The sequence below is a fragment of the Cervus canadensis genome, chromosome 7, assembly GCF_019320065.1.
Source record: "Cervus canadensis isolate Bull #8, Minnesota chromosome 7, ASM1932006v1, whole genome shotgun sequence".
In the NCBI taxonomy this organism is placed as follows: Eukaryota; Metazoa; Chordata; class Mammalia; order Artiodactyla; family Cervidae; genus Cervus; species Cervus canadensis.
The window spans coordinates 49,469,269-49,486,575 of NC_057392.1; the positions used below are offsets into that span (position 1 = coordinate 49,469,269).

A 17,307-nucleotide genomic window follows, 5' to 3' on the forward strand; every position below is an offset into this window, starting at 1 on the left:
GTGTGGTAATGACCTCCCTACCCTGGAAGCGGACAAAGAAGAGTTATAACTTCATTTCTTGAGGTGGAGGTGGAGGAGCTTCCTCCCCAGTGGGGAGGATACATCACATGGCCCCCAATTCCCTGGGTTCTGTGCTTATTCCCCAAACTAGAGAAACGTGTGTGGATGGGAGTGCAGAGTTCTCTGAAACTCTGAGACAACCTCGCCCTTCTGGTTCTCCCAGGGGGGCTGGAAAGTAAGCCCTGACGTTTACAGGGCCTGCGGGGAGTGAATCAGGCTTTTACTTTCACCAGTAATAGATCTCACTTCTGGGGACTGGCTTGGATCATTTTGCTTTCCCTGTAGCAGAGAATATGCTTCCCCATGAGAAAGAGGGGCTCAGTGAGCAGAAACTCAGATGTCCTGGAGCTCGATCCCCACATACACTCTCTTTTTTTAAAAATTGAAGTATAGTTGATTTACAATATTGTGTTACTTTCAATTGTATAGCAAAGTGATTTAGTTATATGCATGTGAAGTGAAAATCACTCAGTCGTGTCCGACTCTTTGAGACCCCATGGACTACACGGTCTGTGGAATTCTCCAGGCCAGAATACTGGAGTGGGTAGCCGTTTCCTTCTCCAGGGGATCTTCCCAACGCAGGGATTGAACCCAGGTCTCTTGCATTGCAGGCAGATTCTTTACCAGCTGAGCCACCATGGAAGCCCAAGAATACTGGAGGGGGTAGCCTATCTCTTCTCCAGGGGATCTTACATATTCTTTTTTCTCAATTCCTTTCTATTATAGGTTATTACAAGATACTGAATTTAGGTCCCTGTGCCATACTGTAGGTCCTTGATGTTTCTCTGTTTTACATATGGTTGTGTGCAACTGCTGCCCATAGACACTGTTAATCTGGGAAACAGTCCTTGCTGCACAGCGCAGTTACCGTACTGACACCTAGGGCTGGTCATAAGGACGGAGAAAATGATAGAAGTGCTCTGGAAACTGCTTTCTCTGAGAGCATCCGTGGGTCCTCCGTGGACACTGGGAACCCTGCTGTACTACACCTCCGGCAGTAAGGCTTGGACTGTGCCAATCCCCTCCTCCAAAACCCTGGGGGGCTCCCTACTGCCTGCAGAGGGGCATCCCACCACTCAAAGAGGCGTCCCAGGCCTCCCCTGCGGGGCCATCATGCACCTCGGGCTCACGCAGTGTTTGCCTGTGAGCTCTCTCTCCTTCTTGCTCTGAGTCCAGGCTTTTCCTTAATTGTCTCTGCATTTCCAGATCCAACTCATCCTTCTATTTTTAATTACAAAATTATTTATCTATTATTTTCGTCCCCCCATGAGGCTTGTGGGACCTTAGTTCCCCTAGCAGGGATTGAACCTGGGCCAAAGCAGTGAAAGCCCCGAGTCCTAACCACTGGGCCACCAAGGAATTCCTTCTGCTCATCTTTTTAGGTCACTTTTTACATGACAAGTCCTATCCCTTCAAATGCACCCAGAGGTATCAACCTTATCCCAGGGAAGCTTCTATCAGTGAGCTTCTATCAGGGACCCCCCACTTCTAACCCTTACTCTGCACCAATCACCACACAGTTACACTTCTATCTATAGTATTATGTGTGTCCAAGCATAAAACGTGGTGGAAATAGCATACAATAAAGAATCTAAGGTTTGACTTTCAGATTCGCCACATAGTAGGTGGCCTTGGGGAAATTAGTCAACTGCCCAGGGCCTCAGTTTTTCTATCTGTAAAATGCGGGCAATTACTCCCACTCACAGGCTTATTTGGTAATCATCAGTTCTTGGCCATGTGTCTGTGCATGTGTGTGCACACGAGTGTGTGTGTATTGACTTCCTAGGGGACATTTGGCACTGGGTAGAGACATTTTTGATTGTCACAACCTGGGAGGGATGTTTCTGGTATCTAGTGGGCAGAGGTCATGCATGCATGCATGCAAAGTTGCTTCAGTTATGTCTGACTCTTTGAGACCCCATGGACTGTAACCCACCCAGGTTCCAGGGGATTCTCTGGGCAAGAATACTGGAATGGGTGGCCATGCCCTACTCCAGGCGATCTTCCTGACCCAGGGATCAAACCAGCGTTTCCTACAACTCCTGCATTGGCAGGCAGGTTCTTTACCACTAGTGCCACCCAGGAAGCCCCAGGTAGAGGTCAGGGATGCCCAAGCATCCTACAATACATAGGACAGCTCCCATGACAAAGAATCCTGTGACCCCAAATGTCAATAGTGGTGAAGCTGTGAAACCCGGTGTAGACAAAGTAACGCATAAATGCATAGGGTGCCTGTGCACTTTCTGGTTCACAGTAGGTGCTCGCTGAATGGCAGGGACTGCTTCTGACTCAGCCCTATGTTGTCCAACAGCTCCCAGGACAGGGCCGAGCTCCGGGCAGCTGGGTGTCAGGACTGGGAAGGGAGGAAAGAAAGTACAGAGGGAATATTCTTATTCTTGTAGGTTCTAAGGAAAGGCAGTTGAAGACTCAAATTTGGGGATGTGGAGGTTCCAGGGGAGTAAGGGGTCGGGGGGAGTTCTCCACGTGGACTATTATTTGGAAGGGAGGCTGGTGGTTGAAGGGGATGGCTGGGAGATGTGTGGGGATCCCCTCCAAGTTCTGCCTGCCCCTCTTGGGCCAGTATGACTTAATGGACCAGGCACTTTTTGTTTCTGGCTCTGAATCACGGTGAGGAGGCATGCGGCATGATTCAGGTTGAAGGGCTTGACCATGGCAAGCCACCCAAATGACTATTTCAGTAATAACACTACGCACTTTTATGTTTTCCTTTCATCACTGATCTCAAAGCACAGTGCAAACATTAATTAAGACTCTCGGCATCCCATGAGGATACGTGTGTAAATATCACTCTCCCCACTTGACTACGAGGGTAACTTGAGCCGAGGAGGGCAGGTGGCTTAGTGCAGCGTGGCTCATACCTTGTTGAAGCTCCACCTTGGAGAAGCTGGGGCTTAACAGCCTCCCCGCCCCTCCAACTGTGACTTCTTTCTTCCCTTCCCAGGCCCTCTTGGTGATGCCATGCACAGAAATGGTTTCTTACCCTCCCACTGGGGCAGGAGATTGATGGCTCCAATGCAGAGGTGCGGGGCATAGGGAGACACTCACTCTGACAGGTCCCCTGACTGCCCTGTGTACCCACTTCTGCGAGGGGCGGTGAGGGAACAGAGGATGATATCAGAGGGGAATTGAAACACTGTTTTTAGGAGTGACACCCTGGGGGTAATGTTCCTCAGAATTTTCCCAAAATGTTAACACAGGGTCAACTGGGTTAAGCAAATAAGAGGGTTCCTTGTATTATTCTTGCAAATGTTCTGTAAACTTGAAATTACTTCTGAATAGAAGGTTTAAACGGAAAAGGCAGATGCTTTTTCTAGAGCCACAGCCCTTTCTTAGAACCGCAGCAGCCAATGCCGTTGCGAGTCCAAAAGAAACACTGGAGAAAAAGACAAGGGGAAAACGTGTTCAAAAAAACAGACAACGCTCCCTTCCCACCCCGGTTCCCGAGCCAAAAAAATAGCACAAAATCTGGCAGAAGGAAACCCCTTCCCCTGAGCGCTGCAGGCTTGCCTCCCCGGGCGATGCGGCACCGCTGTCCTCGCACGTCGGGGCGCTGCAGTGGCGGGCGCGCCCCTCCCTGCCCCCGCGCCGACACTGCCCCTGGCGGTGACTCACGCCAGGCAGCCCTTAAATACGCGGAGGACCGGGGAGCCGCACTCATGCTGCAGCCTTGAGCCACCCCACGTCCTCCTCTCCGGTTCCCTCTGGTCGACGGCAAGCAGGCGGGAGGGCGCCGAGCTGCTGGTAAGTAGGCGGGTCGGCCTCCTGCCTCCTCCCTCCCTTCTACCGGACTGGAAGGACCCGGCTACCCTCCCCCTCCCTTTCTGCTGACCCCGCTCCCCCGGGGAAGAGAGTCCAGAAGAGGCAGGGCTGGCGTGGTGCCTGAGGATGCTCTCAGAACGCGCCTCACTGCTGCCCAGGCGCCTGGGGCCACAGCCCGCCGCGGCTGATCCCTGACCCGCCTCTGGCTCCACTTGTCCTACCCATCCCTGAAGTCGACCTGAGATGCTCAGAAGATGTTTTAGATCGGCAAGACGCATGGAAAGTTGACTAAATTATCACACCAGTTACCCATCAAGTGTACCTCCATCGGGAGAAGAGTTTTCTCTTTTTTTAAGTTTCAGATGATTCAAACCCAGGTCTTCTTCTTCAGCACTTACTATGGTGGCCACCAGTGGTCCATGGTGAATTTGGGTCTCTCAGGGATTGCTGGGGGCTCCCCAGGCAAGAGCTGTCCTCTTTTCATAGACTGACTCACAGTTGCTACAAAAGCAGCTTCAGCAGATGTTCTGGTGTCTGGTTTGGATTCCAATTTGGAATTCCGCTGTGGATTCAGAATTTTTCCGGATGCTAAGTTTGTGTGTGGCTTAGGCCACTTTCCCCTCTTGCCTTGGCCGCTAATGGCTTTGGGCGGAGAGCGTCAGGGCTGAAGATGGATTTGTGATGAGGGTGGTTTGCATTTAAGACTGTGACTGTTGTACCTTTACCAGCTTCTCTGCTCACATATAGAGGCAGGAGCGGGGCCAAGGAACCAACTGTGGAAAACCAGAACTTTTCTAGAGTTTCCCAGCCATGCTGAGTGTGAGAGTGCCCGTCTACCTCCAGGGCCAAATGTGTGACCTCTGAGCAGGCTGCAACTCTCTCTTGGATGACACATCACTCAGACTGAAGGTGCTAGATGCCCATCTGAAGTGCTCTGGCTTCTCCTTTAGGATTATATCACCATATGTCGACCAGTGTGGGCACCACTGGCTCCATAATTTAGAACTTCTCTAATGGCTGTCATTTCTTACACTCTGCCTTGAACATCTGGGGTACATTCAGGGCCAGACCGTCCTATTTGCCTGTGGTCCTGAGTCAGCCAGACAGGCTCTGCGGGGAGGAGAGAAGTATGTGAGAGACGTCAGAGCCAGGGAGAAGGGTTCTGAACAGACCCTGCAGAGAGTCAGGACATGGAAGGCTCTCCCAGGGCTGGAGACACTACTTGGCTTGCTCAGCAAATGGAAGGGGTGGTGGGGTGTGGGTGGAAGTAGATCCAGATGGGGAGAAGTCAGGAGAGCTGGGGCAGAAGCTGTTCCAACTCTGTCCTGCCAATGCTTGCTCCTGGGGCAGTGATCACACACAGCAATTTGCTTCGCTGAGTCCTGACCGCCGAAGACTGACTCCAGCTTCTGGTTTCACTGCCTCCCTGGGCTTTGGGGACATGGGATTTAGAAACTTCTTTCAAGATCCTTTGAGGAGGGGCTGATCCATCTCATCAAAGTTGGGCCCCCCAGGTGTTACCCTGAGAAGGGGGCTGTAGCCCAAGGCTTTTAAAATAAAAGCCCCAAGTGGGAGTGTCTCTTTGCTCTGCTGGCAAGTTTGTCAGTATCTCCTGCTGCTTCTGCCAACCTAATTACAGCCCTGCTCTGGCCTCTTCAGGAAACCCTACCTCCCCTAACCCCGGGGCTGGAAAGGATTGGCTTTTTCTTTCTCATTTTCTTCTTTAAACAGATGAACTGTATGTTGACTTTGATGGGCCATGAGAGATGGGGTCAATGACTGAACCAGGTGGGGGATGAGGGTGTGGCCACCCTTCCTTTGGGGTTCCAGGATGTATTTGGGGGTAAAGCCCTGAACGGGACTGTGTGTTGAGATGATGGGGTCAATCCCTCTGGTTCCTTCCCTCCATTCCTCCAGGGCACTCAGGTGAAACTGAGCAAACATAGGCATCAGGGCAGACTTGAGGAAGAACATCTCTCAGACCATGCAGCCTGGGAGTTGGGAGAGGCACTTGATCTTGAATAATCATGCTGGGCAGCTAGAGAGTAGACTGTAGATGAATCTGAGATCATTTTAGGATGGAGAGAGAGAAGCCACCTCTTTCTGCTTCCAGGTGCTGCCAGACACATTGTTGATGAGATCCTAAAGCCTCATGTTAAGGTTCAGGGGGTCACGAAGCATTATGGTTAGATAGAACCCTGATCTGGGTGTCTGGAGTCTTCCATCGATTATGTGACCTTAGGCAAGACCCCTCATTCCTCTGGGCCCCTTAATTTTCCCATCTACACATTGAACAGATGGTTAGATCAGATGGGCTCAGAGGACCCTGGTACTTTGGATGCCTTGCCCTCTAAGTGCTGCTTCTGGAAGCAGCCTCCACTGCTGGATTCAACTCAGTTCAGACCCCAGATTTATGACAGGGATGGAGAAAGGACCACTGACGGAAATAGCAACAGAGGGGGCTGGACTGGGTCTGTGGCCTGACCTTCAGCTCCCACATCCAGGGTTCAGTCTCTCTTTACTACTTGGCAGTAAACGACATATATCAGGAGTGTGGGGTCCCGGCTGACCTAGGTCTCAAGTGGTGGTAAGGGCTGTGGACCCCTGTGTCAGAGTCACTTGGGGAATTTGTTAAATGTGCAGGGTTCTGGGCACCCACTCACCCCAGACCTCAGGATCAGGAGCTCTGTGGGTGGAGCCTCCAGAGATTCCGATTTTACTCAACAGGTGGATGAACAATAATTGTAAGTAACGTTTAGTAGGTACTCACTTGGGGCCAAGAGCGAGTCTAAGTGCTTTCCATGTAATCCTCAGTGATGTGATGCCGTGAGGTCTGTTCTGTTAAGCAAACTTCCCAGGTACTTCCAGACAGTTTTTGTATACTGATTGGGGTTGGGGGGGGGGGGGCGGTTACCTCATATCAGTGAGATGGGAGGTTAGGACTCAGTGAGCCTCTTAGTGACGTCAGATCCAGTGGACCATGTACAGAGGAGCAGCTGGACTGAGGCTGACACTGGCTGAGTGCGGGGGAGACAACACAGCTCCCTCGTGAATGGGGCAACATCACAGTGCACACGAAGCCACGTTTTGGGAGGCCTCTCTAGGGGAAGGACACAGGCCAGGGAGAGAGATCTCCTGTCTGGGGCTCAGTTTCCCCAGATGGGCCAGGAGGTGGCCTCCCAAAGGCCCCCTCTGAGCTCCCCCATCCATGAAATGGCTATTGGCCATGTGAAAATGCACCAGTTAACAAGCAGGATTACCCTGCCTGGAAAACTTCTGAAGCATGGTGGGCCTGAAAAGATGGATACAAGGTCCTCAAGCCTCAGTGTGAAGGTGGCACTGCTGGTGGTTCCATGTGACGGTGGTTCCAGGGGACGGTGGGAATGGTGGGGCTTCAGGCCAAATCTCCCTTCTGTCTCCGGGAAGATATCAGAGCAGCCCAGGGGCCTTGGGAGTCTTTACAGGAGGGGAAACTGAGGTCTGGAGAATTTACCTAAACTAAACTCCAATTTAAGAGTCAAGACTGGGTAGCACATCTGTCTTCAAGACTCTTTCCAAAATCTTTGCTCCGTGGCATTGAAATAAGAAGGCGTCTCCTCCCAGGGAAGCTCGTGTTTAGGGAATGTGAAAGATGGTATTAAACCCCAAAGTCCCAACCCACCAGCCAACAAAGCCCAGGGCTTCGAGGCTAATTATGTGTTTGCCCATGAGTCACATAGACAGTTCTTGCTAAGGCGACCCAGAGCCAGAACGCCGGGTCGGAGTGCTTCTCCTCCTGGGGAGGGACCACGTCAGAGTGCCCAGGTGAGCTGTGTGTCTGTCTTTCTGTGTACTGCGGGCTCAGTGAATTCCCCAGGCCTGCGACAGACGCCAGGCTGTGCCCCCTACCAGGACAGGGGCTGGTCGCTGCAGTGACTGAGAACGCGTTTGGCTGCTTGGAGGAGGAAGGTGTAATTAGGGTAGCTTTGTGGGACTTTAACTGGCATTTGTCATGGCTACCAAGCGGCGCAGGGCAGCGTGGGCTATTAGGCCGCTGTGTACTGGGCTCCTGAGTGCCTCGGGCTGCCACGGACGCTGGCCATCCTTACTGGAAATCTAAGGGCCTGCCCGGGGTCCAGCCCTGCTCCTACGGTCCCTCCCTCCCCAGAGGCTCTGCAGCTGGGTTTGGAGTGGGCTCCCCAGAGGTCCTTTGGAACGTCAGTGTCAGCTGCAACAACAATAAGTGCTGGCAAGTAGGGCCACTGCATGTGGTGCTGGGGTGGGCTCTGCAGATGGGAGGGTTTTATAAGAAGGAAAATCTGCAAATTTTTGCAATATTTGTCAAGCTGAGTGTGGTTTGTTTTAAACAACAGTGGCTCTGTTCCTATAAGGGAATTATCTTGTGCTTCAGCCTCCAAAATCGCAAGGTACCTCCCCTGGCCCTGGGCCCTTCCTGGGGCTGGTTTGATGCCCCTCCCCAGGTGGGGAGTGCAAACTCAGAGAGGTCTGAGATGTGTCCTCAGAAGGTACCTTGGCCCACACCCTCATTTATAGATGGGGAAACTTGAGAGGCTGCCCTGGGCTTGCCAGGTTATGGGCACTTTAATTTAATCTCTAATACTTGGGTGACAATACCATTTTGAAGCATTCTGGGCCTAGAAGCTGAGTACTGCATGGCTCATAACCAGAAGTGACGCTTCACCTTTGGTAAGTTAGTCCAGGGAGTGGATCTCTCTCACACACATATCAAGGGGATGGGCCAACACCCACCGCAGTCTGCACGGACTCCCTGGGAGTGCAGACACTATTGTCCTGGTAGATGGCTCTCATGTCCTTGCTCTGACACCCAGCCTTAGAATCCTAACTTCTTGGGGATGAACAGGACACCAGCTGTCATCCAGCTCAGTACTCCACCCGGTGTAGGAACCTGTTCTCCAGCATCCTTACCAAGTAGTTGCTCAGTTTCTATTTGAACACTTTCAGTGACGGGGAGCTTCCTACCTTATAAGTTTGCCCGTTCTGATTCTGACAAGCTGTCTTTGGTGATGAACTGAAATATGTGACCCCATAGTTTCTGCACACTGGTTTGGACCTTGGGGGCCACATGAGGAAGGCTGCTTTCTTTATCCCAGTTCAGCCCTTGACATATATTAAGAAAGTGCTTGCAGATTCTTCACATCTCTTCTTTTGGCTATTCATCCACAGTTCCTGCAGTGGATGCAAGGATGTTCTGGTGTCTGCATCCCTTCACCCTCCTCAAACTCTTCTCCAGAAGCCCTTCAGGAGACCAGTTTATCACTGGTTTTCTTCAAGTTCAGGGTGAAACTGAGAACAGCACTGCTGATGTGGACTGATGAGGGCAGTGTAGAGGAAGACAATCACCTCCTTTGTTCCATACTTAACACTTCTATTAATGCAATCTACAATCACATTAGCTTTTGTGAGCAGTCTTCCTTCTCTGTTACCATCAATTAAAAAGCCCTAACATCTAAGGGTGGATGTTAATTCACTTTTTCAGTGACCCCTATCTAAGCTGTTCATTTTCTGCTCTCAAGTTCTGGATCTGACATTTGCCTATACAAGTTCATCCTTTTAAATGTGTCCATAGCTTATTCTGGCCCCCTTTCCTTTTCATCTTGATTTCATTAGTCAAGTTGTTATTTTTCTTTCTTCTCTCTACAGTTTTACATACTTATTTGAGTCTTTGAAGGTAAAGCACAGCAGGTCAGGGCTTGGACGGGCTGTGACTAAGGCAACAGTCAAGGTCTGGGGTGGGATGAACTTGGGTTCTGTCCTGAGAGTAAACTTTTTTGGGGCAGGGGAGGGTTGTATTGAGTTGAGACCAGGTAGGGAAGCCAGGACTATTCAGAGTTATGGACCAGACTCAGGACCCCATGAGTTCCCGGGAACAGAGAGGTCAAGGAAATACCTTGTCTACCCAGTCAGTTTATGGTGTTATAGACCATCATTTGAAATTCCTTCCTCTGACTCAGGACTTTTGCTCATTAAAAGGAGAGGCACTGCATTAACAATCAAAAGTTTTCATCCAGGTGTCTGAAGATCTTGGCTCGAGGCTTTAAGCCTCAGTTTTCCTGCTTCCTATGTCCCTTAAAATGATGGGAATGCATGATCGGCAGTTCTTAACCCTTTGGGAGTTAGAGACCTCTTTGAACCTCAGATGGAAGTTACAGATGCTCTACACATACACAGAAATCCTTCATCCCTTGACTAAGAATGCCAAGGTTAAAAGCACTTTGAGGCCTTCCTGCCTGCAAGAGTCTATAAGGGCATATTGTGGGTGAGCTTGGCACATGCTCACACATTTTCACAATGCTGTACAGATCACCCCCACAGCCTTTCTCCTATCTGCCCCTCACAATGGCCCCAGGTGGAGACAGTGGTTATCAACATCACTGAGGGTGAGGAAGCTGAGCCTGTAGGCCTCAAACTTCATTCAAGATCTAACAACTAGTTAGTGGCTCTTAAAGAGTCACATAGGGCCCAACTCCCATGCCCCACTCTCCATTTTCTATACAGTTTATAGGCTTGAACTCAAATACGACAACTTCCATGACTTTGGATCCATTCTCAGATCAGTACCATGTCTGAGGGAACATTTGGGCCTACCTACCACCTTTCAGCATGTCCGACTCTTTGTGAGCCCCTGGACTGTAACCCACCAGGCTCCTCTGTCCTTGGAATTCTCCAGACAAGAATACTACAGTGGGTAGCCATTCCCATCTCCAGGGGATCTTCCTGACTCAGGGATCAGACCAGGGTCTCCCATATTGCAGGCAGATTCTTTACCGTCTGAGCCACCAGGGAAGCCCTCTCAGCTCAAAGTACATCCTAAGTTTTCTGGGACTTACTCAAGGCCACTCAATGTTTCTTTTGGAAAGTGGGCCTGGTACCCAGAAGTCAGACTCCAGACATCAGCTGACTCACAGCAGTCCTTTCAGCGAGACAGGAAGTGGTGTGGATAATTTCCTTTTATTGGGAAGGTGGTTTGCATTAAACCTGGATGAAGCACCTGTGAAAGGGTTAACACAGGGGCAGGCTGTTGCTGGTGGTGATGGGGCAGGGCGGGGCCCAGGAAGAGCAAAAACTGAGCTTCCCTGCAGTCTCTCCCACCAGATCACTGCATGGTCCCACTCTGCTGGCTGCCGCAGCTCCTCCCAGCAGCCTCCGTGTTCATGGCCTCAGCATCTTCCCCTGGGTTCAGACCCGGTTTATGTGTTCTCATTTCCTATTGGTTTCTCCTGAGGAAGCCATGTTCAGCCAGCAAGTCCAGGAACTGAGAGGGACACAGAGATGGATAAGATACTGTTCCTGACTTAAGGAACTCGTCGGGATGGGGCACCAGCAGCCCTGCCCTTGTGAAGCCTATTGAGTAGTGAGGAGGCAGATGGGGTCACAGGGGACGCCACATGTGGCCTCTATGGCTGGGTTGGGAGGGAGGTTGGGAAAACCACCGGCATTGGAGGACGACTAAAGCTGATTCATGGAATCCTAAGGTGGCAGCACGTGAAGTGTGGGGAAGATTTGGATGAGGATGAAGAGCCCTCTAGGTTGGGGAGATTGCTTGAGCAAAGGCCTGGAAGTAGGAAGGCTGGCGGGAAAGATGAAGAGGCTTGCAGATCAAGCTATAGGTAGCACGAGATGGGCACATGGCCATGGGGTTCAAAGGCAAGCTGGTGTTTGGCACCCAAGGTTGATGCTGGCTTCAAGGTAGCTGCAGTGTCAGTGAGGCAGTCCTGACCCATGTACTCTCTCTCCCTTTGCAGAGGCCATGCCACTGAAACATTATCTCCTTTTGCTGGTGGGCTGCCAGGCCTGGGCTGCAGGCTTGGCCTTCTATGGCTGCCCGAGCGAGTGCACCTGCTCCAGGGCCTCCCAGGTGGAATGCACGGGGGCGCGCATCGTGGTGGTTCCCACCCCGCTGCCCTGGAATGCCATGAGCCTGCAGATCCTCAACACACACATCACTGAACTCAATGAGTCCCCCTTCCTCAACATCTCAGCCCTGATCGCGCTGCGGATTGAGAAGAACGAGCTGGCCCACATTGCTCCCGGTGCCTTCCGTAGCCTCGGCTCGCTGCGCTACCTCAGCCTTGCCAACAACAAGCTCCAGATCCTGCCTGTTGGCCTCTTCCAGGGCCTGGATAACCTCGAGTCGCTCCTGCTGTCCAGCAACCAGTTGGTGCAGATCCAGCCGGCCCACTTCACCCACTTCAGCAACCTCAAGGAGCTGCAGCTTCACGGCAACCACTTGGAGTACATCCCTGATGGGGTCTTCGACCACATGGTGGGCCTCACCAAGCTCAATCTGGGCAAGAACAGCCTCACTCACCTCTCACCCCGGGTCTTCCAGCACCTGCGCAACCTCCAGGTCCTCCGGCTGTATGAGAACAGGCTCTCAGACATCCCCATGGGCTGTTTTGACGGGCTCAGCAACCTCCAAGAGCTGGCCCTGCAGCAGAACCAGATTGGAGTGCTGTCCCCTGGCCTCTTCCACAACAACCGTAACCTTCAGAAGCTCTACCTGTCCAACAACCACATCTCCCAGCTGCCCCCCGGCATCTTCCTGCAGCTGCCCCAGCTCAACCGGCTCACGCTCTTTGGGAATTCCCTGAAGGAGCTCTCTCCCGGCATCTTTGGACCCATGCACAACCTGCGGGAGCTATGGCTCTACGACAACCACATCACCTCCCTCCCCGATAATGTCTTCAGCAACCTCCGCCAGCTGCAGGTCCTGATCCTCAGCCGCAACCAGATCAGCTACATTTCCCCGGATGCCTTCAATGGGCTGGTGGAGCTGCGGGAGCTGTCCCTCCACACCAATGCACTGCAGGAGCTGGATGGAAGCATCTTCCGCATGTTGGCCAACCTGCAGAACATCTCCCTGCAGAACAACCGCCTTCGGCAGCTCCCTGGAAACCTCTTCGCCAACGTCAATGACCTGTTGACCATCCAGCTGCAGAACAACCAGCTGGAGAACCTGCCCTTGGGTATCTTTGATCACCTGGGGAAGCTATGTGAGCTGCGGCTCTACGACAACCCCTGGAGGTGTGACTCAGACATCCTTCCGCTCCACAACTGGCTCCTGGTCAACAAGGCCAGGCTGGGGACAGACAGCCTCCCTGTGTGTTTCAGCCCAGCCAGTGTCCGTGGCCAGTCCCTCATCATCATCAATGTCAATGTTGTTGTCCCCAGTGTCCAGGGCCCAGTCGTGCCCAGCTACCCAGAGACGCCGACATACCCGGACACGTCCAGCCACCCTGACACGTCCAGCTACCCTGACACCACCTCCATCTCCTCCACCACTGACTTCACCAGCCCCTCAGGGGACTACACCGATCTGACCACCATCAACACCACCGAGAAACGTGACCGGGGGGGCATGACCCCGGCCCAGAGTGGGCTGGCCATTGCTGCCATTGTCATCGGCATCATTGCCCTGGCCTGTTCCCTGGCTGCCTGCATCTGCTGTTGCTGCTGCAAGAAGAGGAGCCACGCGGTCCTGATGCAGATGAAGGCACCCAATGAGTGTTAGAGAGGAGGGCTGGAGTAAGGGCTGGGGGACAAGTGGGACCCCCAGAGGACCCAGGATTTCACTGTGCTGCCTCCACCTCTGGGTCCACAGACCATCCCCTGTCACTCTCTCTCGGGTCCCCTAGAGAAAGGCACCCCTACCTTTTCCTGACCTGCCTGGTTCTCCTGTAGACAAGGTTCTGGCAGAACCTTCTTACTACCAGGGAGATCTAACCTGCCATGGAAAAAAATCCTGTAGTGGTCCCAATTCACATCCCTGGGCTTCTTTCAAGAAAGCCCCTCCTCTAAAGCTCACCAGCTCTCCTCCAAAACTTGCCTTCCCTGTGTCTGTGCCCCTGTGGGCCTCTGTAGACACGGTTTTCACACACCTGCCACTTTGTGGGAACAGTTCTCCACCGGGACAGCCCCTCTCCCAAGTATTATGTAAGTTGATTCCCCTTCTTTGCTCCTCTTGTTTGTGGCATGGCTCCACCCTCTCCCCTCAAATGAAAAGTCTCTCTTCATTTCCTGCTCCTGAAGGCAAGGTGACTTTTCTCCTCAAAGGAGGCTTCAAACCTTTTAGCTGCTTTTTCAAGAACTGCCAAATGCCCTGGCTTTCAGGATGCTATGAGAGAGAGAAAGGGAAAACTGAGGCTGCTCAGTTCCTGAAGGCAGAGCCATCATCAGTATCTCTCTTGTGATTTTTATCTGGAAAAGGAAGAAAGGCACCAGTGCAACAAGTTTTGCCTCTTTAGAGAATATTTCTGAACTGCAAACTTTGCTTTGAAAATTTTAGTCCTTTAAGGAATAAAATCATGTAGAAGTTCTGACCTCCCTAAAACATGAAAGTCAGCTTATTGGTATTGGATGGAGAAAGCAATCTGGTACCTGGGGGTCCTTGTGTTCACCTGCAAGGTTTTTCTCTTTTAACTGTTTCTGGAAGTGTAACCTACATACAGAAAAGTGGGAGCATGCAGGTGTATAGTTTGATGGATTTTCACAAACCGTACACACCTGTGTGATTAGTACCCAGTTCAAGAAATGAGACATCACCAGGATCCTCCATCTGGGGCTTTTACTGGAGAAGACTGGGGCTTGTGGAGGTGGCATGGACTTAACCTGGGAACTGGCTCCTCACAGATCAGGATGGGCCCCTGCCTGCCCTCCCCTGCAGCCTGTCCTTGCAAAGGCCCAGCTACCAGCGGTGGAGGAGAAGATATAGGTATACTCTGGCCTGAGCAGAAAATTGTATTCAATGCCAGACCTTCAGGCACCCAGACTGGCCAGGTCAGAAGCATCTCAACTAGAGAGGCCCATGCAACCACACACCCTACCCTGCCAACAAGCTGTCTGTTGCTCATTGGAGGTTCCTCTGCTTGGGCCTTTTATGGGCATGAGATGCCCTATATCTGTTTTTAATTTTCACTCTGCATCTGGGGAAGTGAAATAGCTCAGAGATGAGATCCTTTAATTGGACAGCCAAGTATAATAGAACCCAGCAATCCCTCTGGTCGTGGTAAAATTCTTCATAGACATTACAGTCAGCTAGAAACTGAACTTCAGCATTCTCACACATAGCAGGCAACACGGATTCAGACAGGTCAGGCTGGGTCAGGGACCTCTCTGAAGCTTCTCCCTGCCTGTAGTCTGCTTACAAGAGTTGAGTGCTTTGGTTCAGTGTTGCAGTCACATGAATGCCTGCCCTGGCCACCATTCCTGCTGCACACACATTCACACTGGTAAAGAAAGTACACGCATGACAATGCATGTCTTTCTCTGGACAACTGGTAGACCACTTTAGAAGTACAGACAGTGAAATGGAGACTTTCACGTGTCTGTGTCTGCCCAGAAAAGAGCTGTAGCCAATACTGTACAGATTTGGAAATCTGCCATCAATCCTTACTGGCCTTTACTAGTTTCCTCTGCCCCACGAGACAAATAAGAAATACACTTCGGCCTTAACAGCATGGTGCTGACAGGTCCCAACGAAGAGTCCAGGAACACATGTGTGTTAAGAACTAGTGCATTTTGTAGCTTTTCACTCTCTGTCACAGGAAATCTGGGGGAGATGTTGTTAGAGGCAAAAGACGTTATCTTCCCAAGGCAAATCTGGGTCTCCAAAATGTTTTCAAAATATTTATAGTACCGGGCAGACATGTACCTGGGTTTGCCAGGGTCTAAAAGGAAATGAGCCTAGAGCTTGGGGCTTGAGCATCATTTCCAATGGTGACCTGCCTTGTTGATCCTGGGCCCCAAAGGGGAAGTGTGGCCTACTCTCCCCCAGACAGGAAGCATGGTTTAGCACTGAATTCCTCAAAGGACTCCTTGTAAGGAGGCTCCAGCATCTCATTGTGCAAGGGTACAAGTGGGCCAGAGATATCAGAAAGGTGAGGAAGGAGTCTTCGTCATCCAGTGTGCCCTGTCAAGCTGAACCCAGGACCTCTGGGTATTGATAGCATTGGCCATGACCTTGGAATATCTTCCTCTCTGGTCCAAGATACCTCGTGTGTCTCCAGATCAAAGGCTGGCCTGAGGGCAGCTGTCCTCAGATGAGTCCCCTGGAAAGCACCCTGGGTGGGGCTGGTGGGCCCTTTTCCTGACCTTCTGAGAGCCCCTGGTCCTTTCTCCCATCAGAGGCTGGAGGGAACCATTGAGCCTCCTCTTCCTTGGCAGGCCATGTGGTTTCTCTCAACCATGTTGTCTGGTCAGGAAGCTACCAGAAAAGGTGGGTGGAGTTTCGTTTCCAACAGGCTCTTGGCTCTTGGCATTTGCTCACTTCTTGGGGCTGAAGTGAGCTGCTTGGTTCCCCAGAAGTTGAGTTCATTTTTCCCCGTAGCTCATTGGCCTCTAGTCCTCCTTGTCAGTTCTCCATTTGGAGTGGAGGGTCAATATTGGAGGAAAGATAATAAAAACCGGTTAGAACCACTGTTTTTCAAAAATGTTTATCTGCATAGATACCCTTCAAAGCACTTAGCAGGCATTTTCTTTTTAATCCTCACTACAGCCCTGTGCAGGAGTGGTACACGTGTGAGGATCTAAAACCTCTTGTCTCCTGCAACATTATTTAACAGGCTGTGAGTGTTCCTTCTCTCTTTAAGCTCATACAAGAATTCATGGCCTGTCCTCGGCTTTCATTGCTAAACCAAGGAAAATGGGAGTCACTGTCTTATTGCTCCCCGTCATCTTAGCTATTTGACCCCACCTGGTACTGTGTGGACCCAAAGCTTTGTAAATACAGGAAAAGTTAAACTCATCCATCCATTAAAGAAAAACTGGCTTTCCTCAAGGGAATGTTGGGCTGCGTGTATATTGCTCCTCCTCGTCAGGATTTAAAGGCACAACACCATTCTCAGAACCCTTCATGGGCAGCAATGGTGTCACAGGTGTCTGTGTGGTGCAGTGTTGGGAATCATTTCTAGACTCAGGAAGTTTATGAGGAGGAGGCAGCTACAGCCAACTAGATAACTGGAGTTGCTAGAGAGACATGGGAGGTAGCCTGCCTTTAGCTATGAATGACTCAAAGAAATCAACCTACAGATCCCACAGTCGGAGTTGAACTGGAGTTGCTGGGGAGGCAGTGGTGGTCTTAGGGAGGAGGTCATGGCTGTGGTTCAGAGAGGAGCGGGGTGGGCACTCCTCCAGGCCAAACTCCTCCCACTCTGAGCTTTTTTCTTCACCCAAGGAGGGATTGTTCTCACCAACTCATCGCCTTCGTGCTGCCTTCAAATGTGGATTGATTTTGCCTCACTTAGGGAATCATTGCAAATAGTCCCAGGTGCTTGGTGATGCATTTAGAGCTTTCTAGGCCCCCAGGGTTTTATAGAGTGTGAGCCCTGGTGGGCAAGGTGGGGGGGTCCATCTTTGCTGGATACTGCTTGTAACAGATTTGGAGTACAGAATCAACAATAAATGGTATACACAGGACACATGTGCTCCTATGGGCACCTTGACTAAGGG

The 17,307-nt window shown here is 51.4% G+C and overlaps 1 protein-coding gene across 2 annotated transcripts; it reads left to right on the forward strand.

Moving 5' to 3' along the window:
• Positions 1 to 3,665: 3,665 nt before the first annotated feature.
• Positions 3,666 to 17,274, forward strand: LRRC15 (leucine rich repeat containing 15). Of its 2 annotated transcripts, none has more exons than XM_043473332.1 (2): positions 3,666 to 3,822; positions 11,604 to 17,274. In XM_043473332.1, the coding sequence occupies exon 2, from the start codon at positions 11,609 to 11,611 to the stop codon at positions 13,370 to 13,372; it is 1,764 nt and encodes a 587-aa protein (XP_043329267.1). In that variant the 5' UTR covers positions 3,666 to 3,822; positions 11,604 to 11,608; the 3' UTR covers positions 13,373 to 17,274. The 2 variants fall into 2 exon arrangements, with proteins under 2 accessions (XP_043329267.1, XP_043329268.1); XM_043473333.1 differs by lacking the exon at positions 3,666 to 3,822 and adding an exon at positions 7,507 to 7,644.
• The last annotated feature ends 33 nt before the right edge of the window (positions 17,275 to 17,307 follow it).

Coding starts and splice junctions, on each gene's coding strand:
- LRRC15 (XM_043473332.1), top strand. CDS start 11,609: ATGCCACTGAAACATTATCTCCTTTTGCTGGTGGGCTGCCAGGCCTGG.